The sequence below is a fragment of the Tachysurus vachellii genome, chromosome 26 (assembly GCF_030014155.1).
Source record: "Tachysurus vachellii isolate PV-2020 chromosome 26, HZAU_Pvac_v1, whole genome shotgun sequence".
Classification (NCBI taxonomy): Eukaryota; Metazoa; Chordata; class Actinopteri; order Siluriformes; family Bagridae; genus Tachysurus; species Tachysurus vachellii.
The window spans coordinates 2,657,040-2,680,935 of record NC_083485.1 but is presented as its reverse complement, the minus strand read 5'-3'; the positions used below and the strand labels follow the sequence as shown (position 1 = coordinate 2,680,935).

Sequence of the window (23,896 nt, the reverse complement as noted above, 5' to 3'; positions counted from 1 at the left end):
CATACACAACCAAATAATTACAGGCCCATTGCATTAACTTCAAACATTTGCAAACTAATGGAATGTATGGTAATGAGCAGATTGATGTATATCATTGAGAAGAATAAAATTCTCACCATATCAAAGTGGTTTCCGGAAAGGGCAAAACACAATGGACTCTGTGCTCTGTTTGGAAGCTGAAATAAGAAAGGCACAAGTAAATAAGGAAGTAGGAGTATTTTTGACGTTGAAAAAGCTTACAACATGATATGGAAAGAGGGACTTTTAATAAAATTGGAAAAAATGGAAATAAAAGGAAGAACATATAGTTGGATCAAGAATTTCTTGTTTAAAAGAACTATACAAGTTAGGGTGGGGTCTGAATTGTCTCAGATATATCAAATAGAGAATGAAACACCTCAAGTGTTAGCAGTCCTATTGTGTTAAATCTAATGATCAATGATATTTTTAATCAGATAGACACGGGGATAGGATGGTCTTTGTATGCAGATGACAGCGCACTGTGGAAAAGGGGCCGCAATGTGGGGCATGTGGAGAAGTGTACTGTATGCAGAACGCTGTTAAAAAAGTAGAAAACTGGGCTAATGAATGGGGTTTCCATTTCTCTGTAGCAAAAACTCAGGTGACCTGTTTTACAAAAAGAAAAATCAATCGTATAATGAATATTAAAATGTATGATCAGCAATTGGAGCAAGTGTCAGTAATTAGATTGTGGATGGATTCAAAATTTAATTTTAGAGTTCATATTCAGAAAATGGTAGACAAAAGTAAAAAAGCGATAAATGTAATGAGGTGTTTATCAGGAGTTGAATGGCGGTATGTCGTCAGTCTCTTAAAAGGATTTACTGTGCACTGATAAGAGCAGCTATTGACTATGGCAGTATGGTGTATAGTTCTGCATCTAAAACACACCTGTTAGAGATCGAGGCAATTCAATCACAAGCTATGCAGATATGTTGTGGAGCAATAAGAACATCTCCAATAACAGCAGTACATGTAGAGATGGGTGAAATGCTTCAAGAAATCCGAAGGCTCAAATTATTAATGGTTAGAGAGTCTGACTCGTAATCCTAAGGTTGTGGGTTCAAGTCTCAGGCCGGCCACAACTGAGGTGCCCTTGAGCAAGGCACCGAACCCCCCAACTGCTCCCCGGGTGTCGCAGCATAAATGGCTGCCCACTGCTCTGGGTGTGTGTTCATGGTGTGTGTGTTCACTGCTGTGTGTGCACTTTGGATGGGTTAAATGCAGAGAACGAATTCTGAGTATGGGTCACTGTACTTAGCCGTATGTCACGTCACTAAAGATGAGATATTGGATCAATATAAAGGGCCACTTGGATAGTCATCCAGTTAAGAAAGTTTTGAAGAATTGCTGGGAATATGAGTATAAAAAACTATCAAGCTTTGGATGGACTGCAAATGAGGAAGCACAGAATATGGGAATTAGTGACATCAATATTGCTCCTTCCGTGGCAACTTCAGCAATTCCTCCTTGGCTTTTCCCTATGCCAGTAGTTGACATTCAGTTATATAAAGAAAAACATAAAGAAAGAAATATGTTAACAAATATAGCAGTGCGACAATACATTGAACAATCATATTATAGCATATTACAAATATACATGGATGGCTCTAAAGATCCTGAACCTGGAGAAACAGCATCAGCAGTATATATTCCCCAATTCAAAGTCAAAATTTACAAACGAATTTCAGATCATGTATCTGTTTTTACTGCAGAGATAATAGCAATATTTCTAGCACTCTAGTGCATAGGTCACTAACAGGCGGACCGCGGTCCGGGTCCGGACCCAGAAGCTGTCCAATATGGACCCGGACCTACAGCCAAAACAAAAGGTTATGATTTAAAACTTGACGAAGCGCTTCTATTTTATACGGCACAGCTTTTGCAATCTTTACGGTAGTGGTAGTGGAAACGCACAGACCAATTGCATGCGAGTTAAACCATCCCACGTGATACCACTCAGCCAATCAAGTCTGTGCATTCCTGAAGTAAACACTGCGACTCAACACTGCAAGACAGATGAGAGAGAATTAGAGTAAAGTTACACATGAGAGAAAGATAGCGATACATGTAGAAAACAAAGGGAGAGAAACAGACGAGTGTGACGGAGAAAGGGAGAGAAACAGTCGAGTGAGACAGCGTCCCTGAGACAGCTTTCCCAGGTCTGAGGAAAGTAGCCCTATACATCCTGACCATGTTTGGCTCTACATACAACTTCGAGGCAGCTTTCTCTACAATGAATATAATCCAATCTAAATATGGTTCCAGGGTCACTAATGAGCACCTCCACATGTGTATGAGAGCGGCCCTGACTCCATTCAAGCCCAGGTTTAACATCCTGCCAAGCCAAGCTAGAGCTCAGTTCTCTCACTGAGCAAAAAGTGGGGGTGTGGGATATAAAATATAATAATAATTTTATTAATAGTTAATAATTTTCTCTTATTTTGAAATGTTTCCCTACTTTTATTTATTAAATGAGAGAACGTTATTCATATCTACAGTCATACATTTGTTCAGTTCAATGTTACGTGACAATAAATATTGTCAAGCTTTTTGAATTGTACTGAATTTATTTGATTTGACAGTCAGGTATTGATTGCTTGCAGATGTTGATACAACTACTAGGCTACTTAAATATATATCACACTAACTAGTTAGACATTATGATCTTCCGGACTTTTGCTTCAAGAAACTTTCTCCTACTGGACCTCTTTAAATTTTAGTTGAATACCTCTGCTCTAGTGGATAGAAGAAGTACAGCCAACAAGAACAGTATTTGTACAGACTCCCTTTTCGGTTTTAAATAGCTTATTAAGTGGAATATCAACAGCGATGCAAGATATGATAATTGATGTGATGCAGAGTCTATTTAGAATAAGACGATCTGGAATTATGGTAAATTTCCTGTGGATACCATCATATATGGGTGTGAAAGGAAATGAGGATAAAGATTGATGTTAATAAATGTGTCCAAGTCCAATTTTTGTCATGACCTGTTTATCAAATAAAAATACATTTTTAGTGTAAGTATTTTGGTGTGTTCTTAACACAACATGCCCCTGTCTATCACTGACAACAAGCACTTCGTTCACTTTCTATCCATTATGGACACAAAATATACTGCAGTGAGCCGCAGAACCACCACCTCAAGACTTGACACTGTGGTGTCTGAGAGACAATCAAAACTAATAAGTGAAATGGCCACAGTTATAAATCTGTCTGTCACTGTGGACATCTGGTCAGACAGAAGAATGAGAGGCTACCTTGGCTTCACCACTCACTGGATGAACACTGCAACAGATGCTATAACGTTGAAATTATACCACCTCAGCAGTTCCACAGACTGATCACCACCATGCCACACCGAATTGAGGCAGAAATTAACGCAAAAGCCCCTACCAAGTGTTGAGTACATATACAGTAAATGAACATACTTTCCAGATGGCCAACAATTCACTAAAAATGTTTTTTTATTAGTCTTATGAAGTATTGTAATTTTTGGAGAATTGGTGGGTTTTTGTTAAATGTGAGCCAAAATCACCACAATTAAAAGAACTAAAGACTTAAACTACTTCAGTCTGTGTGTACTAAATTTATATAATACATGAGTTTCACTATGAGTTGAATTTCTGAAATAAATTAACTTTTCCATGACATTCTAATTTATTGAGATGCACCTGTATTGCTGTATTATATAGACAGTAAAAAAACAAAAACACTATGCTTAATTCTAAGAGAAAAAGAGCAACTGAAAAATGGTCAGATTTATTACAAACAAAATCATTAAGACATTTCAAGTGGAAATTTGAGGGAAAGTACATGATGACTATGAGTAGTAGTATAGTTAAAAAATTAACATCAAATATTAGTAATTGTTTTCTTTTTTTCAACTTGTGGTATATAAACAGGTTTAAACAAGATACTAAATATAAATCATCGTATAGTTAGTTTAGTTATTGTACAGCCTTTAATAAAAAATAAAATAATAAAAATAAAAATAATGAAAGCACAAGGCAACAGTTTAGAAAAATGACAAAAAAAACTGAAAAACTATTTACACTAATTACAGCCATTAATCTTTTTGGATAAGTTTTAGATGGTGTACTGTATCTACATTTGACCAGTCCTTTCCTCTCTGTCCAGGATGGTGTTTCCTGTTGCATTCTTCCCAGACCTCATCCGCCTAGGCAGCACCAGTGTCATGTTAGTTCCCATGTTAGTTTCACTGTGACGGACAGAAGAAATGTCATTAATCCTCCCCAGCAACAATGCCAAACTCACAATAGGGTAAATGTTTTTCTGTCACACTGCTCAGGATCAATACATATTTAGCAGATTTTTCATTATTACATATTTGATATTTTTTCATTACTTTTTATTGCCTATGTTCTTTATCAGCTCTACGATATTGATATTTACACTGTCATCAAATTCAAAATTTATTCGCCTAAATCTGCTTCTTTTTTCACCACTGTCTTATACATTATAACTTACCTTACACTGTTTAATTTACACTTCCTAACAACAGCTAAATAGTAGTATTATTACGTTTTATTGCAGTATATTTCATGTACTTACATATACTGTATTAAGTGAATATTTACTATCTGGAATTATTGACCTTATGAGACACATTTGCTTTTAAATTACAAGTTACTCACATGGCGGATTCAAAAATCTGTTGCTTCTCCTGATTGGTCCTGCTGGGTCTCTTCACTCACTAGAAAACATAAGATCCAATCAGAATGAGAGACATTCTTCATAAGGAAGAGTTAGATGAGATCATAAAGGTATGATACATAAATAATAATTTTCACTGTTTAATTTACACTTAAAACAAATGCATTTAAAGATATGACAAGTTGCACCACTGAGAATCATTAAGATAAATTTCATGTACTTTAACATTTTATCAAGTAGATATTTACCATCTGAAAGTACTTACTGAGAATAATCTGTTTAATTTTTAAATTAAATTACTCTTATTCTCCACTCATTCTGTCAGTGCAGTTAATTTAAAAACTAGTGACTGGTTAACCTTAACAAGCTACTGCTAGTGTTATCTAAAATCATACACACAATAAATTAGTATGAATCTGAGTTAGTGTTAGCTGCCTTAGTCAACCTCATCAACACTGTCCTGTTAATCATCACCATATAAATCTTATAAAACACATTTATTGTAGGAAAAATATGGAGAAGATATTAAGATGAACTGAGCTTATAAACATGACTGTGACATTTGTAATTTGTACAATGCAAACATTGCAAAAACACTTTATTACTACATGTAGTCAAAACTAAATTTCAATTATTGTAAATAAGTAATTATTATTATTGCTGATGTAGTATATTTTTCCTCAAATACAGGTGGTTAGGGTTGAAATTCAGGTTATAGCTCTCCAGGTGCTCAAAGTGTTGAGGATAAATGAAAACATATATTTTACCTGAATTAAGGAAATCAACCAGAAAGGTTGTAGCTTGTCATATTCTTTACTGTGAGTAAGTTGCTGTGTGACATTTAAAGAGATTAACCTTAGTCTGGGGCGCCCCCTGCTGGGTAATGCTATATAAGCTATATATTGTAATTATTTAAAGGTGGTGTGTACGATGTTTGAAAGCCAATGTTGATATTTGAAATCACAAAAAAAAAATAATAAACACGCCCCTAACCGAAATGGGTCCCATCCCTGTATTGATAGCTCCGCCCACGCATACATAAACACATATGTAACCCAGGCAACTAATGGAAAGAAATGTGTCTTTATCATAGCTGAAGTGAAGAACAATACGATTGCAGATAAACAAACAAGCAAAAATGACACAAGCATAATCATGCAAAGAAGGGCATATATTAGTTCTATGAAACAAAGCAAAACCAACATTACTCACCTATCAAGAAGGAAAAAAGCAACCTCTGTGTCCCATCTCAGGCCTTCCCGCTCCTTCAGTTCTCTCCAGCCCTGGAAAGCTGATCCTATATTAACATGCGTCCTACTTCTTGCCTTATCGTAAGCCTTTCTTCGCTTTCTGCAGTAAGCTTTCTGCTAGTTAACTGAGGTAATTTGTTAGCTAGTTGGTGAACGACACTCATAGATATCTACACCTAGATGTCGCTTTGGGGTTCTAAAAATGCGCCATCTTGGAACAGGGGTCTTTTACTTCAAATTCATGGACGATGCCGGACTTCTGTGCTGCGTTTAGATGTTCAAATGAACGAAATCTAAAAACCAGACAGCAAGGGATTACGTTACACGAGTGAGAATGTGTTTTATGATATTGAATGTTACGAAATTATATTTCTTGTTACGTTGGTTTGTTTCAGTCCTTGGTTAACGACCACAGCTAATCCATGCTAGTTACCCATTAGTTTTTGACAGTTAGGAAAACAGACAATGTTTGTAGATTCCAAAGCTCTTAATAAGGACATTAAAAATTGACCTATGCTTTTTTGCTTTTAGGTGAAGACCCAACTTTATGTATGTTTTGTAAGATTTCCTTATCTGTCAAACATATTTTATTAGATTGTCCTGGACTTAACACAAGTAGAATGCTCTTTTATCAAGTTACTTCACTTAAGGACATTTAATGACATTATGCCTGAAAATGTTTTGGATTTTTTATCGTATGTTAATTAAAAATAAATTGTATAATATGACTTGTTTGTATATTTGTTTTGTTTTTATTGTGTTTATATTTTATGTGTTTTTGTAATTGAATTTTTGCCATGAAAATAGCTTTGATTGCTGACATGGTATTAAATAAAATAATTAGAATCTGTTTGTAGATTATCAAGTGATAAACAGCATTATAGCATTATATTTTGAAAAAGTAGATTATCTTAATATCAAAACGTTACATTTTCTCTGGACTCAATGATAAATGCACGTCTGACCGTTGGAACAAACCAAAAAAAACAAACTATAAAATCGCATTCATGACGATTCATGGTGATTTTATTTCCGTTAGACCTTTGCCTACATTGACGCTGATGCATTAAAGAGGAGGGGGTCCCCTGTTCCAAGATGGCGGCTCTATTGACGCATTCGTTCCAATGAACTGCCGTAGCCAAGGGCGACATCTAGTGTAGATTTCTATGAACTGCACTGAGGTAATTTTACTTTTAGAAATGTGTGTTGAACATTTTTTCAAAAAGATTTTGATACGATAGGTTAAATAAAAGTTATATTGATATTGACAGACTGAAAAAAAGCGATCAAATCAACAACTTTCTTGCCTTATTCATCTCTGCAGTTTTCCCTGAGGAAAAAAAAACAACTGATTCGGTTCTTTGAGTCAGCTCTTGCAATCGCCGTTTTGAGTTATACGCTGGGAGTCGACTCACAGTGTCGTTTAGTGATCGGACCGCCGAAAATTAACGGTTGAGTTTGTTTTTGAAAGGAAGTAAGCGGGTCTAGTTACAGTGAGAATTGAAGCCGTTTATAAAGCGTAACTTACCTTTTTTATTGGTTGCTTTGAACAGGAATTGAAGTAAAGCTAAATTTGTAAAACGGCTTTATGCATGAGGTATTTAGAAAAACTCACAAAACACTTAATTTCTAGCTTTTTGCTATACACCATTGTGTATTGAGAAAAAGTATGTCGTGTGTGTAGGTGATGGATGACACTAGGGTGAGCTCCATGTCCGAGTGGCTAAATTCTGATATTTTCATCATATTTGTGGTTTTCCTGCTGCTCACAATTATTGCCATCGTTGCTGTCTGTTGCATCTTAAGACGTCGTCATACACACGAGTACTGTCTCACACACATACACACGTTTACACATACACATGCCAACCTGACACACACTCACTTGATTGCCGCTTGTTTTTCTCTCATGTTCTATCTCTCAGGAAAATGGCAGAAGTTGAGATCATTCCACCTGCCAATTCAAGTCCAAACAATAATCCTAGATTCACCTTGAGGATCCTAACAGAACAGAAACATGCCTCAGAGATCATTCAGATGTTAACAGGACAAATTCGCTCTATAGATGCTGTGTGCACCACTGACCCTGGTGTCTCTGATGTACATGCTGAGGTTATCGAGATTTCTCAAGATCAGTCTCAGATACACACTTTGGCTTCGTGTCACACCGAAACAGACAGCACACTCCACACTGCACAGCAGGCCACCTCTCTTAACTTGCAAACTACCACTGTTATTATACATCCTGTGCCTGATACAGTTAGCTTAACTGGGGTTACTGATGAGGATGATAGTTATGATGAATGTACCGATGAAACACAGCTGTAATATCCAGCTTTATCATAAGAGACTTCGTACAAGGCAATGAATGTAAATGTTGTACTGTTAAAATGTTTTTTCTTTGTCTTGTGTTTTGTGTACAGAAAACAGATTTATTTATGGAGGGTTTTATTTAAATTTATCAGAAGGAGTTTTCAATGTCAGCATTTTGTTGCAGTCAGTAAGTATTACAACAAAGTATAGTCAACAGCGGGATTTCACTTAAAATAATTTATGTTCAGGTGATGTATTGAGGCTTGTTATTGTTTCCACCCTGAAATTAATACTTTTTTGGCAATAACCGTAATAAAAAAAATTTATTTAGTGATGAAAAGTCATTATTTTATCCTATTTAACTAAATGTTGTGGAATCTCTATGAAGCAGTGTAGTGATCATTTGTCAAATGAAATCAAATAAATGAATCAAACTTAACTCCAAAGTAATCACCAAGATACACCATGGGTTGTGGTTTACGCAGTTAAAGGATTGAGTCCAAGCCAGATGACATGTTTGGTGAGCTTTATTAAAGGGTTTGCAGGCAAACAAACAATTTTGCATCTCCTGCTCCTTGTGCCCAACTGGCTTGACAAAACTGGTTTAAAAAAAAAACAAAAAAAAAAACATAGGCCCACCCAGGTGCATTCTGGGCTGACACAAATAAAGCCCTTTTATCCCCTAGGTGCACATGGCCTAACCCAATAGAAAAGAAATACTAACCAATCAAATTAGAAGAATAATAAGAAAAGTAAACATATTCTAATTAACATAAATGAACAAAAAAGACAAAAAAAATAAACTACTTAACAAATAAACTAAATTTCAACATTACACAAACAAAAATAAACAAATAGCTCATACAAGCAGTTTAGTTTTTTCCTTTCTATCTTCAAGCAAGTTTCTAAAAATACAACTAAGAAAAAATAAATTTAAAACAGACACCAAAAACATACTGACTGAAGTTTTATTTCTTAAATACTAGTATAAAGTACTTAATGGTATACATAGTAATGGTTCATATACTGTAGCACTGGCTTTCTTTTCCTTTTTGTAGCCCTTGCCATCCTCATTGTGTTTGCTTTTAGATGCCCATCTAATCAGCAGTCACACAGAGATTATAATAAAAAACACTGCAAGTATTCTGACCATTTGTCTTTGGTCACAGTGGCACAAAACAAGTGAGCATTTCAAGTTATAATGGATGATAAAACTATAAACCCCTGTTAAAACTATAGATTTTTTTTTAGATTTTTTATAGATTAAACTATAGACTAAAAATTAATTTTGTCTATTTTCATTGAACTATGTTCGGACCACTATATACTTGCGTTTTGGATCCTCCAGGGTCAGTTGGACCCGGCCACATTTAGTGGGGCAATAGGTCACACATTTTCAGCGCAATGAACATACATACAGGCACAAAAAATGTCCACTAACACATGCACCCAAAACACACACTCACACACCACACACACAAATAGGGCATTGCATTTCATTAGGCCTCCAGGAAGAAAAAAAAAAGCTACATATTTGTAAATATTTCACACTTTTGATATGCCTTTGCCTAGCAGAGGGCAAAATATGATCTAGCAAAATGATGCTACACACACGCACACACAAATGTACCAAATGTAAGGCTGATCACACAGAATGGTGATAATTGTATAATTTTTGATTTATAAGCATTCAAATCAATTTGACCTGGAAAAAAACAGGTTTTATTATTTGGCTTTATTATTATTACTCCTGGCTTTGAAATATACCAGCCTGTAATTGTGCATCAACTTTCGTGCCTCTGTAGTAAAAATAATTCAAAATTTCTGTTTTTTTTTTTTACTAAAAAATGAGGCATGTTTGGTTTATTATATATATAAGGTTTATTATACCAAATATTAATTTTTTTTTGCAAAATATATGTTAATATGTTGGAAACAAGTTAGACTAATAAAAGGCTATCATATATACTTCATTTTTTATAAGCAGTCAAAACAGACAAGGTCAAGTTGACTCGGCGCTCCTAATTTGCATAGGAATTCAGGTAAGGAAAACAGGAGGGTTAATGTAAACATTAAGGATACACATATCCACATGAACCTTTCTCAGTTTATAGATTGAGATAATGCAATTAAATTATGCAATGTAGAAGATATGTCAATATGTGGTGCAACTTGCATAACATCAAACCACTGGAGTGCAAAATAATACAATAGATGCATTTATGATGCTGTTCTACATACAAGATATACTCTTAACTGTTAGGAAATACTGTATAACAAATTAAAAACCCAATCATAAAAATATATATCAAACATCTTAATGTCTATACAATTAAAATTGTGCAATTAAAATTGGGAGGATCGATTCAATTCATCCACTAAGTGAGGCTCTTTCTCCTTAAGGACTTTATAGGCTTCTGCTTTCACAACTCTTCCTCCTGCATTGAGAGAACTGTACAGGAGCCTCATTTGCTCACATGATGTTGATGCTGCATGAATTTTATTGTACTTTTCATCACTAATCATCATCTTGCTTTTTAAACAGTCTGCTATCTCCATTACCGAAGAAACTCTCTGAATGAGCTGGTCCATGTGTCGATCCATAAAGTCAGCACCTAAAATGCAAATGTAAAGGTTACACATTTTAATAATGTATATATTTTTTTTTTGTGTTTTTAGAAATGTTCCATGTTACATTTGCAGGACTGTTTAATGTGTAAGACAGCTGAGTGTCCTAATTACAGTGGGAAACTAAAAACTAAAATTTACATGCAGCCTTATCTGTGGTATCTGATGTGGGTGTGGGTGTGGCTGCATCTGTACCTGTTTTGGCAAGTGAGATAATAAGACTTTAACAATACCTAATTAATGCACACCTAGAGCAAAAATAAAGTATTTAGTAACTGTGAAACCACTTGACTTGACTGCCATTGATACCTTATATACACACAAACAAGCCAGAAACCAACATTTAATCAACCATTTTTTTATTCAGTTACTCACTCAAAACTGATTACACTTAGGTCCTGTTTACTCTTGATTCCACAAAAATCCAAAATAACAGCAAATAATTACGCTCATAATGAAGTCTTTTATCCTTGAAATAGCCCAATATTCCTAATTACCCATATTTTATATATCCTGGTAGTTTCTTTAGATATGTGGTAATATAAAAACATTTGCTTACCTGCAAGCAAGACCAAACGGGGCTCCCAAACTTCCTGTTTATTTTTATCCAAAAGACCTACAGTGACTTTATCAACCTCAGTTTTACATAACATCTCAAATGTAGGATGATAGTTTGGGCCATAGTCACATTCAAACTTCACAATCTAAGGAAATATGTAACGCAGAGATTATTTCAGAATGAATATTAACCAAGGTCAACTATGATTCATATAAGTATGAGCTGTACCTTACCCTGGGTTGTAATACATATTCATGGTCAGTATCTTTACAACATGGCCTGTATTTTTTGCCAGAAGTCAGTTCACAGTTGGAGCTTGTCTCAATGTATGTCATGCTCCTATGCCGTTTGTGCACCTTCAAGGGAAACCAAATGAAATAGTGTTCACTTTAAAAGCTAAAATCTAGAAATAGATTTTTAGAAAAACAGCAGTACATATTTTAGTCACTTCCCATGATGACCAAATCATGTAATAAAATAAATATTTAACACTACTTATTAAAGCTGATTACCTCTTCAACTGGCACATTGCCTGGCAAAAGATGCATATGCAGTTTACTCATCCCGGAATCTCCATTTTTTTTTTTATAGAACAAAATCACTTGGGCTTTGACGGGATATTTTAGGGAGATACATTTCAAGAGGCCGAATAAGGAGAGACCTTGAATGTCTATGATGACATGTGTGTTTGTTACTTTTAGTGGCTGAATAAGTTCCACATTACCACCAGTCACATGTGCTGTACTCAATTTAACCTCATCTGTACCTGTAACATATAAAGAAACAGAACCAGGCATGATAGATAATAATGACAACATGATTTGGATAATATTTTACCCCAGTAGTTTACAAATAAATTTTCTGACAATGGGGGATCTGGTATACTAGATTTATTATTGTATGCACTTAATTTCATAATTACAGTTGAGTTACTTTCAATGTGCAAATTTGTAATCAGACCTCAGATGCTACTGATAACCAAACTATTTAGAAAGCGCTATTTAGAGAGTTACACATACAGGACAGAGTTTGCCACTCTCTGACAGTTTGATGTAATTACAATACTGTATGTCCACACTGAGGGTTTTTGTTTGTTTGTTTGTTTGTTGAAGATAGCATCATATTCTGAGACAGTGCTTACCTAAACGACCAAATATTTTAAAGGCCAAAGCTTTATCTTTCAACAGTCCAGGAAAGGCAAATTTTTCTAATAAATACTTAGATTTTTTTCCTTCATTTGTCAAATCTAAAAAGCTATGGTATAATAACATAGTTTATATCTCACATATAATCATTCTCATGAACTGACTTTACAGCAGTAAAAAATATTAGTTATGAAATATTAGTTTGGATGTAATTGATCTTTTTCGCCTGACAGTGGACTGTGAGGAATAGTAAAAATCCATCCTTTTGCTATGAATATAGTTCTGCATCCAGGTATTATTAAGACACTGTAATTTTACCTTTATGTTTTTGATTACAAACCAATCTAATGTACAGTGTATACTGTTCTTTATCATTTCAAATTATGTCATTCAAAGTAACATTTAATACATCACTGCAAAATGTCATACAGTATTCACAAACAATTAATGTTTATAAAAATCTTTCATATTTTTCCATAAATTTATAAAAGATAGCTATGAGTCTACTTACAGATCTCACAATGTGGTAGATGCAGATGACGGATAGAGCCTTCATGGCAGGCGATACTGTACAAAGGTCCTGCAGGCTGCAGTTGTCCTAGTCCATCCAAGTAACTGCTGTCCCAGGACACTATTCTGTACAGCACTTCCCCTTTCCCATCCATCTCAAACACAAGATTGGTCAATTTGCACATAAACTGACCAGCATGATGGCAGATGAACCTCAAAATAATAAGAAAATAATAGGAATAAGATGTCCTGCTATAATATTGTCAGCAATCAATAGTTTGTTTTAGGGGTGGACAAAAAACATTTCCTCTCAGAATAGTGAAGCCTGCTATGCCACCAGGTACACTACTGCTACTGGTATGTTTTGCAAGCATGTATTGTATGGGTATGAGGTCCAAACATTTTGAATTGTACCGCAGCAGGCAGTGGATTCGATTTTCAGTATACATACAAATAACCTCTTTTTGCTTTGCAGTAATGACTAGTGTTTTATTGTGGGCACTATAAATAAAAACCTAAAAGCTTGGACATGAAATTGATTTCTTCTGAATGACTTACTACCCTTGGAAATAAAGAGTCATGTTACCTATATTCATCTTTGTTCTTATTCCCAGCATAGTTTTCAACTAGTTCTGGAATGAAAACCTCCATCAAAGTCTGTGAAAAAAAAGAAGTAGACCAGTTAGTTAGTCTCACATATTATGCATACATGCATGCATGCACTCATATATATATATATATATATTTATTACACACACACGCACACACACACACATTCTGCAACCAATATCTTCAAATCCCACCAGAGATTTTCTATGGTTTTTAAGCTAGGTGACGGTGTTGGCCACTGTAGAATCGTCTAGGACCTGCAACTAAACCTTTGGTGGAATGTGAGGTATGGATATGATTATGGATAAGAACCAGTGGCGCCCAAGCTTCAGCTTCCTCACAGACAGCATGAGGTGTCTTCTAGGATTTCCTGATACTTTAAAAAATGAATCAATTTTGCCTTCTACACTCTGCAGGTTTCCAGTGCTAGAGGATGCAAAGCAACCCCAGAGCATCACTTGAGGTTAATACTTGAGGTTCCCTACACATTCACTCTGTGAAGTTATCGAAAACAGTGTGAAAATTTTATGCACGATGCCAAATGTAAATTGTTTCAAGTATAAAATGTGGAAAGTAACTTTCTCTGGTTAAAACTTCTGAGTGAGGAGGAACAGGAGGAGCACTGACATAGTCCTACAAAATGGCATTCAGCAGGCTACTTGTGTGCATGTTTCTTATCAAGCTGTCAGAAACAAACTTCATAAGGCATGAGGGCTTGGCATGCTCTAGTGTGACCTGTGCTCACAACCCAGAATGTGCAGCTCAACTGGCATTTGCCAAAGAACAGAAAAGAATCGTCAGAATTGGTCTGCCACTGGTGCCCTGTTCTCTACATGAAGGAGAGTAGGTTCACACTGAGCACGTGATCGATATGAAATAGCATGGAGATGGTGTGGAGTATGTTATGCTGCCTGCTATTCTATCCTGCATGACTGGGTTGGTGGTGGGTCAGTGGTGGTCTGTTTCGGAATATCTTTGGAGGGTTGCACAGACCTCCATATGATACCCAATGATATGCTTGCTCTAGAATAAAGTGAGTTAAGCAGATAGTACACAAAAGTCAGAAACCTACCTTACTAGAAGACAATATATACAAACTGATGTGAAGCCACCAATAGAACCAGAGAGTCTAGAGACAAGTCTGGGAAATCCCACAAGACACCATCTGCCATTTCATCAGGAGCATGTCCAGACATTGTTGGGTGTACATACAGGCACATGATGGCCATCCACACTACTGACATTAGGAGTTATGATGAAATGCATGCAAGTGGGATAAGCCTGTAATTTTTCATTTTGGATTTTCTGTGTTTTTTTTAGTAGACATTAGAATAGTAGACACTGAGAGTGGTCATGGAAAAAGGTCTCGTTAGTGCACTGTGTTTATGTTATATGTGTTTATGTTTATACTTATATAAAGTGTTATTTGAGTGACAAGTGATGTAAGTGTTAATTACAAAAATTTGCCTTTACCTGAATTCCTAAATCTCCTGTGTAAAACAACAGAGGAAACATTTTAGATAAAATACAAGGAGAAAAATCTGTGTATACAAATAAAAATGCCTTAAAATTGAGTTAAATCTCGAATTAAACTGACCTCTGACTAATTGTTCCATTTAATAGGATTGTTCATTTTGTAACCAAACATTCAGCTATTTAGCGCTCAGTATGTGTATGTAAGTCAGATTTCTGTGTCTGCAATACTACTGTTCTGTCTGCAATCACAATCTGTTGTGTTTACACTATAATCATGATGTTCATATATCTATATGGTTTAATGTATTCCAACTGTACAATATGTAGAAAAGGGGTTTATACTCACCACTTATTTCAGTCTGTGAAAGTAAATAAAACAATGTGAAGATTTTATGAAAAGTGTTTTATACCTATATGTAGATTCTGTGAAACATAAACATATATAAGTTTATAAAACATCATCCTTTACCATTTGTGTGATGTTGAGTTATCTACTTACCTTTGAGAGAAGATCTGTGTAAAGCAACAGAGAAAAGTAAGGTTAGATAAAATACAGTGAGAAAAACCTATGATTTACAGTCATAATAGGTGTTTAAGGTTATAGGTTTAACACAGATACAGTGTGAGCAGAGGTTTCTTTTCTTAACTGCAAAAGAAAAAGAGGAAAATAAGTGACTGTTTTGGTCTGGAAAATTATTGCGTTGGCCTGAGTGGTTGCTGGTGGCAGTTGTGCAGTCAGTGGACCTGGACACAGGGGAAGACAAATCTGGGCAAGGCAGTTTCAGGGAGTGTCATTGCCATCTGAGAGTAAAAGTGACAAAACATAAGTAGGGAGCCAAAGCATGTTCAATCCATTGTAGTCTGCATGCCCATTTACTCTCTGCAGTGTTCTCCACAATTGTAATTGGCCACCAGACATTTGTAGTTGAGCGACCCCTCTGAGCTTTGAGCTTTGTGTACTTTGGTTTTTGGCAGCTACATGATGAGTACTGTTTCCTTTTTGTGTGTAGATCTCTGGGCTGCAGTCACAACACCCACCTTAGCTATGAACCAGCTGTAGTTCTTGGTTTGGTCATTGCACTCCAAAGGTATTGCATTGGGACAGGCCGTCAGCTTTGCCCTGCTGAGCCCGCACCCAGGGTTCCAACAAGAAACGAGAAGTCCTGAGGTCTTTGTTGGCCCATTTAATGGCTAGGTTTCTTTTCTGACAGCGGCATAGTGGTTTTTGGAGAGAGTCAGCTCCCTACTGTTATACAGGACTGGGTTCTCTTTACTGCTAATGTCTTGAGACAATGTGGCACCAAGTCTGTTTGAACAAATGGAATTTGGTGGAATTTGGGTTTGCACAAAAACATCAACCTTGTTAGGACCCATTTAAATCATGGATTGCCTCCTTTCTCTCTTCATTCTGCTACACCCAGTCTGTTTGGCCTTTCTTAGCTAGGTCTGAGAGGGGAAGCTTGGGAGGTGAAATTTGGGTCAAAGCATCTCTGTAGTGCCTGGCTAGTTTTTGGAAGGTAGACCAGGAATGGCCCCTCAGTCCAGGTGGAACTTAGGTTTGCCATCTGACCGGGCTTCCAGAGTTGTTTCAGGAACTTCAAATGGTGGCACATACAGTGGTGTGAAAAAGTGTTTGCCCCCTTCTTAATTTTACATTTTTTGCATGTTTGTCACACTTTAATGTTTCAGATCATCAAATAAATTTAAATATTAGTCAAAAATAACATAAGTAAACACAACATGCAGTTTTTTAATGAAGGTTTTTACTATTAAGGGAAAACAAAATCCAATCCTTCATGGCTCTGTGTGAAAAAGTGTTTGCCCCTAAACCTAATAAATGGTTGATCCACCGTTAGCAGCAAGAACTGCAATCAAGCATTTGCGATAACTTGCAATGAATGTTACAGCACTGTGGAGGAATTTTGGTCCATTCATCTTTGCAGAATTGTTGTAATTCAGCCACACTGGAGGGTTTTTATGCATGGACTGCCTTTTTAAGGTCACACCACAGCATCTCAATAGGATTCAGGTCAGGACTTTGACTAGGCCACTCCAAAGACCAAATTTTGTTTTTCTTCAGCCATTAAATTTGTTTGATGATCTGAAACACTAAAGTGTGACAAACATGCAAAAAAATTTAAAACCAGGAAGGGGGCAAACACTTTCACACCGCTGTATGTTCTGATCAGGTGGAGGAGTGTATGATGGTATTGTCCAGGTAGGCAGCAGCGAAGAGGCAGTGTGGCTGCAAGACAATGTACATCAACTGGACCACTACTCCCAGTTGGGTCTTCACATCATGCTGGACCATGTGTGTCAGGCCAAGGACTGTGGACAAGACATCCAATAACTGGTCCAATAGCTCGGTCAACTCACGGTTGTGCAGGTGTTTGCTGACCAGACTGCTGCAATCAATAGTTGACTGACAACTTATTCTTCCAAAGATTATAAAAATGGTCCTTGCAAATGTGTAAAGAATTTGCAGATGGAATACAATACTGTCGCTGCTATCTGTGAGACAAAAGCATTAGTGGCAAGCCAAATCATGCTTACTTCTTTGTAGCCGGTGTGCTTTTCTATACTTTGCAGTTTTCTGAATGACAGTTTTACCATTTTACAGTACTACTCATTTCTTGGTATGGGCACAGTGGTGGACACTTTAAAACATGTGGCGACTACAGACAGGGAGATGTTGTACTTGTCCATGAAAAAAACAGCTAACCAGCCTTTGGGAATGCTGTCTGGGCCTGTGTCCTTTCAAATATTCACCTGTCAAAAGAAACATCTCATATCCTCCACAGAGCAGGTGCTAACCTCTGCAGTATGGGCCAAAGGAGCTCTCTGTAAAGTGCAGGATTGTTCATCTTGAAGCAACTATTAAAAAGTATTAGGCTCATCTGGTAGACAGGTTGCATGTAAATAGTGGAGCATTTATTTCCCATAAAGTCTGTGATGCTAATTCCATGCCACATGTCTCTCGGTGGTTTTATCAATGTAAACATTGCTATTTAGGGTACAGTCAAAATGTTTTGTTTGCACACAAAGACTTCTTTGCATTTTCTGATGAAATATATGTTATGGTATCTGAGTAACCCTTGACAGCATCATCAGAGTGGACTAAAAAATTTTAGATCATTTTGAGAGTCGGTGCTTCCTGTTTCAGCTTCCAGAAGAATGGAAGAATGATCTAACTTGCCAAAAAGAAGGTGTGGGAGGGATCTGTAGAAGAGAGAGTAGCAACACTCCAAAAAGCGGTCCCCATATTCCAACAAATTCTCTCAGTAACCACTATGATCGAGACAGAAGCACAATGTATTCTAAATCACAGGAGCAAAAGGAATTTTGTGTATGTTCTTAAAAAACATAAAACATACACACCACCTCCTCAGGTCTTTTGCCAAAGGTTCTGTGAGGCAGTAATCCTTTGTCACTCTGAGACAAGATATGCACTCTCAAAATGCAAAGCTTTTTGTCCAAGATCCAGAACATTTGCCAGTAGTTTGCTGGGTAGTGGGGTACAGTTAGCTCTCCTTCCTCTTTTCTGGATATGCTCCTGTAGTCATGGGTGGGCAGCTCGCTACAGTGTTTGTAATCATAAGGTCAGCATAGAGGAAAGTAAGGTTTGCAGTGTGTGTCTGAAGAGATGATTTTTTAAAGTGTCATAGACAATGAGGCTGATGGCAAACAATATAGGAAACATAATACAGTCAACACAAACAAAAAACATTTTAATTGTATGCTTCCTAGAATGTTTTATAGTTTTTAGTGCATTAACAAATATCTGTAATCAAATATTAGATAAAACACTAAATATAAAATCATCAGAATACCACAGCAGCTTGATCCCTGATGTTTCAGTGTAACTGTATTCACAGTAACATTTAGTGTTTAATTTAAATTCCTCTCTAATGTATTAAAAAATTTTATACTCACCAGACAGTTCATCCTGTGAAAGTAAATAATACAACGTAAACATTTTAGGAATGATATTAAAAGTGAATTTTATCAAGTGAAAATGGGGAAGTAGCCATTACTCTGGCTATAAAAACAGCTGATATGTGTCTACTACACACTACAAAACAATCAATCAGTCATTGCACACAGTAAATCTGTATAGTGTAGCATTGTGCTAATATATTGCTAGTAATACTTAAGAAATCTAAATATCTTGATTTATTAGAATATGCAATTTTCAGATGTATTTACCAATATAAAGTATTGGCGTACATTTGTTATGCAGAGCAAGTGATGGCAATTACAGCCTACATGCATAGAAATATCGTAAAGCTGTGATTTATGTTTATTGTGTAACATTCTGATGGAGTCTGTCAGTGGTGTGTGTTATATGCTGCGTGTTTGTTGTGTCTTTTACTCAACACGGTTACTTGACATTATTACTCTACAGTGAGTTTTTTCACGAGTTTTCGTGCTTGTCTCGGCATTTTAATTATACTGTTTTTTATTTTCTCTTTTTAGTTAATATTTTACATTGTCACTTTAGCTTTCTAAATTCTATGCTTTTCTGTCCCAGTTAATTTTATTTCTCTTCTTTGGGAGACGCTGGTTTGTTTCCTGTTTTCAAGCACTCTTTCAGATCTTTCTAATATTCCCATCTGATCCAAGTCAAAGTTATGTAAACATTAAGTATTGTCCAGTGTGTGAGCTGCAGCATGTTTAGTCATTCTTCCTCCATCATTAGCATTAATTTTACTTGTCATACGTGTATTTTAGTTAGTTCTCTGAAGGAGAAGATCTCAGATTTAGAGGTATGCATCCACATACTAGAGAGGTTTAGCGATAGCAATAGTAGTGTAGTTTCTGTAGGGGAAAATCTGGATATCTTAGGCGGAGTTAGAAACCCTCCATCTCCGGCATTAGAGCCCTCACAGCGGGGCGAATGGGTGACGATTCGGCAAAGTTAAAGCCAACGCTAAGGCTTGTCCACAAGAGCATCACTCCTCTCCCCTTCACATGTCTTTCAGGTTTCTCATCAGATTAGCACAGATTATCAGATGATAAGCATAATCTTATCATCAGATTAAACCTGAAAGAGCTCTGGTTATAGGAGGCTCCATCTTTAGGGGCTCCAGCAGCACTGGTTAGGTGTATTCCGGGAGCCAGGGGGCGCCAGACATATCAGGTAATCTTAGGGTCTTAGGCAAGCATAGGTACTCGAAGCTAGTTTTCCCAGATAGAAGCTAACGATATACGCCTTTGTCAGTCAGAGATTACCAAGAGTGATATTGTAGAGGTGTGTAAATTGGTGAAGGCGATGCCCGATGCTGTAGTATGCTCTGGCCCCATCCCAATGCGGTGTGGCGATGAGGCTTACAACAGGTTATGGTCGCTTAACTGCTGGATGTCCAGGTTGTGCTCCAAAAACAATGTGGGCTTCATTGGATAATTGGAGCACTTTTGAGGGCAAGGCTGGCCTGTTAGGAAGGGACGAAGTCCATCCCATCCCATTTGTTTTAGTAACTTCATTAGCATAAAATTAGATCACAGTGAATGCGCAGCCAGCACCTTTGATCTACAGCTAGGACTGTTAAATATAAGATCTCTTGCATCTAAAGCTCTTATGGCTAATGACATTATTACTGATCAGAAGTTTAGTGTTCTGTGTTAAAAAGAAACATTGGTCAAACCAAACGAGTTTGTCGCATTAAACAAAGCTTGTCCAACCGGTTGTAGTTATATACATCAGCCATGCCTAACAGGCAATTGAGGAGGTGTCGCAGTTATACATGATGATAAGCTTGATGTCAAGCAAGAATCTAGACACGTTTAACTCATTCAAAGTACTTCATATACTGTATGTAGCCACAAAATATAAGTCTACTGAGTCAGTTCCTCTTACTGGTATTTATAGACATTTTGGACCATATTCTGAATTCCTCTGTGAATCTGCGATTTCATTTCAATCCTAGTTGTTTCTTTAGATAAAGCAGTAATTGTTGGAGACTTTAATATTCATTTTGAGATCCTCTGAGAACAGCAGTTATTTCCATCTTAGATTCAGTAAGGGTGAACCAGAACTTAATTGAACCCACTCATAATGGAGGTCACACTCTTGATCTCGTTCTAACCCTTGGATCAAATATAGAAAATATAGTCACAGTGCCACAATCAGAAGCTATCTCTGACCACTATCTCATTTCATTTAAATTGAGCTTCGGACACGATATTTGCAATTTGCCATTATAAAAGTACATTTACATCCACTACTGCAAAGAGATTTACCAACAGTCTCCCAGAATTATCATCCATAATTGGATCACCCATCTGACCCCACAGAACTTCATCATAGCAGATAAAGGAGTAATCTGGATGATTCATGGGCATTTGGTGAACAGGGATGGCTGGATGCTGTCGGCTTACCACCCTCACAAGTTGCTCAGGTTTGCAGACTGTGGAGTGGTGGGACGCTTTACATCCCAGGAAGACCTCATGTCTGTCACACCTTCTGGCTCTAACCTTTAAGTTATGCTGCCATAGCTAGTCTTGCCAGAGTCCCTGCTTGCACGTTGCACTTAATTTACATTGTCCATCACCTGATTACAATCATACCTAACAATATATAATCGGGAGCTATATATGCACCTCCTGAGCTCACGGTGTTCCGAGTTCCTAGCCTGATCGTCTCTTCTTACGGAGTTACTTCGTCAGTCCTGATGTTCTACTCCTGGTTGGAGTCTCGTCTCCCAGTGGTCACCCTGACAGGTATTGATCTACATGGTCAGCCAGTGCCTCATGGGATTGTTGTGGATGGAGCCGCCCCGAGACTGTCATGCCTGCTTTGAACCAATGTTGTGTCAGTCAGCTGTATGGTCTAGTCTTTATCAGCAATCAGGTCTGTGATGACCTCAGAGTTTACAATGACCCAGGAGTTCCTCAGGAGCTCTCGGTGGCACAATTATAAACTGTTGTAGAAAGGACATTATTTACATTTACATTATTTACTGTAGAGTGTCACCCAAATGAGGATGGGTTCCCTTCTGAGCCTGGATCCTCTCAAGGTTTCTGCCTCATTTCATCTCAGGGAGTTTTTCCTTGCCACCATCGCCTCCGGCTTGCTCATTAGTTATATGGATAGATATATAGTATTTTAAGTCAATATTCTTTAAATTAATTTTAAACTTTAATTGTGAATATTCATTTATTTATTTTTTCTTATTCTTATTATTTATTTATTTATTTTTTCTCTCTCTTCTGTTTCCATACTTCTGTAAAGCTGCTTTGAAACAATCCGAATTGTTAAAAGCTCTATACAAATAAATTGAATTGAATTGAGGTTACACACAGGTGCATTGTGGGAAAGAAGCTGACTGATGGAAGTGGAATCTCACTTACTGATCAGACTCCTTCACAAAAACATGATCTGAAAATCATCTTTATGTTTCTATTTGATTCCTGGATTAAAATGTAATATATGTGAGAAGTTTATAAAATATCAGCTTTTACTATTAGTGTGAAGTCGAGTTATTTACTTACCTCCTCTGAAGAAGCTGTTTAAAACAACAGAGAGAAGTGTAATGTTAGATAAAATACAAAGAGGGCTACTATTAGAAGAACATTTTGTACATCTCCATGTGTTACATCTGAGAACACATGGAGATGTACAAAATGTTCTTCTAATAGTAGCCCAAGCCGAAAAAAAAAAAGGCCATAGTACTCTTGGCTCATGTACAGAAAATCATTTTATTTTAATAAATTTAAAAGAATAAAACTGAGTGTTGTCTGTGTGTTTAAGCATATATAGTGAGAAACTATGCAAATGGATTTTATTCCTTAATAAACTTCACACTACCTGTATAATGTGTAAATAATATCTTTAATAAAGGATGTATTACAAAACTATAGACAAAAACTGTAAATAAAGTGTGAATATCAGAATTTTAGAAGGTGCTTACTGAACAACACTTCAGGCTGTAAAGATGAACAGGTGTGTTTACTTTTGTACCTCCTTCCATACTCACCAGTCAGTAGAACAGATTTCTCCATTTTCTTTCTCTCATCTTCTGTCCATTTTCTGTCTCTCTGAGGAATAAAACAGTGTGAAGGTTTTATACATGACTCCATACTTTATGTAAATAAAGTGTTAAATTAACATGAAGTGTTTCTCTGTTCAGATCACTGTGTGTGTGTGTGTGTGTGTGTGTGTGTGTGTATTACTACTAACAGTACACACTGAGCTGATTGAGGTTGATTTAAACTGATATTGTATTCAGTAACACACTGAGTTTGAATGCAGCCAGCTGAAGAACACAATCATTAAACTGAAAGAAAAAAAATGTTTTAGTGTAACTTCATTTTGTTAGTGTTGTAGGTTGTCTGAATCGATCCTCAAGTTAAATTGAACACGTGTTAAACCTTTTCTGTGTAACTTTAAATGAAATTTAAGAAAAAGTTTTCAGATAAACATCAAAGGAATGAAGGTTGTTATTTTCCTTACATTTATTTTGTTTATGTTTCCAAAGTGTTTACACTCCTAGAAATAATAATTACATCATAACAACACCAGTAATAACAGCAGATTGCTAGCAAACAGTTTCTAGAACAATCCTATGTGACTTTTTATCCACAATAAACCATCACTGGGAGCCGGTTGCCATGGTAACTCATTTACCCCTCACTGATCACTGGTCTAATTACAACATATGTTTTTTTTTAATGTTGCTATCATCAGTAAGACATTAATGAATGTA

At 36.5% G+C, this 23,896-nt stretch overlaps 1 protein-coding gene across 1 annotated transcript; it reads right to left on the bottom strand.

The window, feature by feature from the left end:
- Positions 1 to 8,775: 8,775 nt before the first annotated feature.
- On the bottom strand, positions 8,776 to 19,132 carry LOC132841197 (uncharacterized). Its single transcript, XM_060863464.1, has 11 exons — positions 19,125 to 19,132; positions 15,691 to 15,704; positions 15,538 to 15,550; positions 15,189 to 15,205; positions 13,693 to 13,763; positions 13,108 to 13,319; positions 11,964 to 12,217; positions 11,685 to 11,807; positions 11,452 to 11,596; positions 11,048 to 11,087; positions 8,776 to 10,881 (listed from the first exon to the last, which is right to left on the bottom strand). Exons 5-11 carry the CDS (start codon positions 13,755 to 13,757, stop codon positions 10,611 to 10,613), a joined length of 1,110 nt encoding a protein of 369 aa, XP_060719447.1. The 5' UTR covers positions 13,758 to 13,763; positions 15,189 to 15,205; positions 15,538 to 15,550; positions 15,691 to 15,704; positions 19,125 to 19,132; the 3' UTR covers positions 8,776 to 10,610.
- Between the last annotated feature and the right edge of the window lie 4,764 nt (positions 19,133 to 23,896).

What these genes read in the sequence shown, in the direction of transcription:
- LOC132841197 (XM_060863464.1), bottom strand. Translation starts at nt 13,757, where the DNA reads ATGGAGGTTTTCATTCCAGAACTAGTTGAAAACTATGCTGGGAATAAG. An exon ending in TCTACCACATTGTGAGATCT is followed by an intron (nt 12,218 to 13,107) that starts GTAAGTAGACTC and finishes TATATGTTACAG; the next exon opens with GTACAGATGAGGTTAAATTG. An exon ending in GCAATGTGCCAGTTGAAGAG is followed by an intron (nt 11,808 to 11,963) that starts GTAATCAGCTTT and finishes TTTCCCTTGAAG; the next exon opens with GTGCACAAACGGCATAGGAG.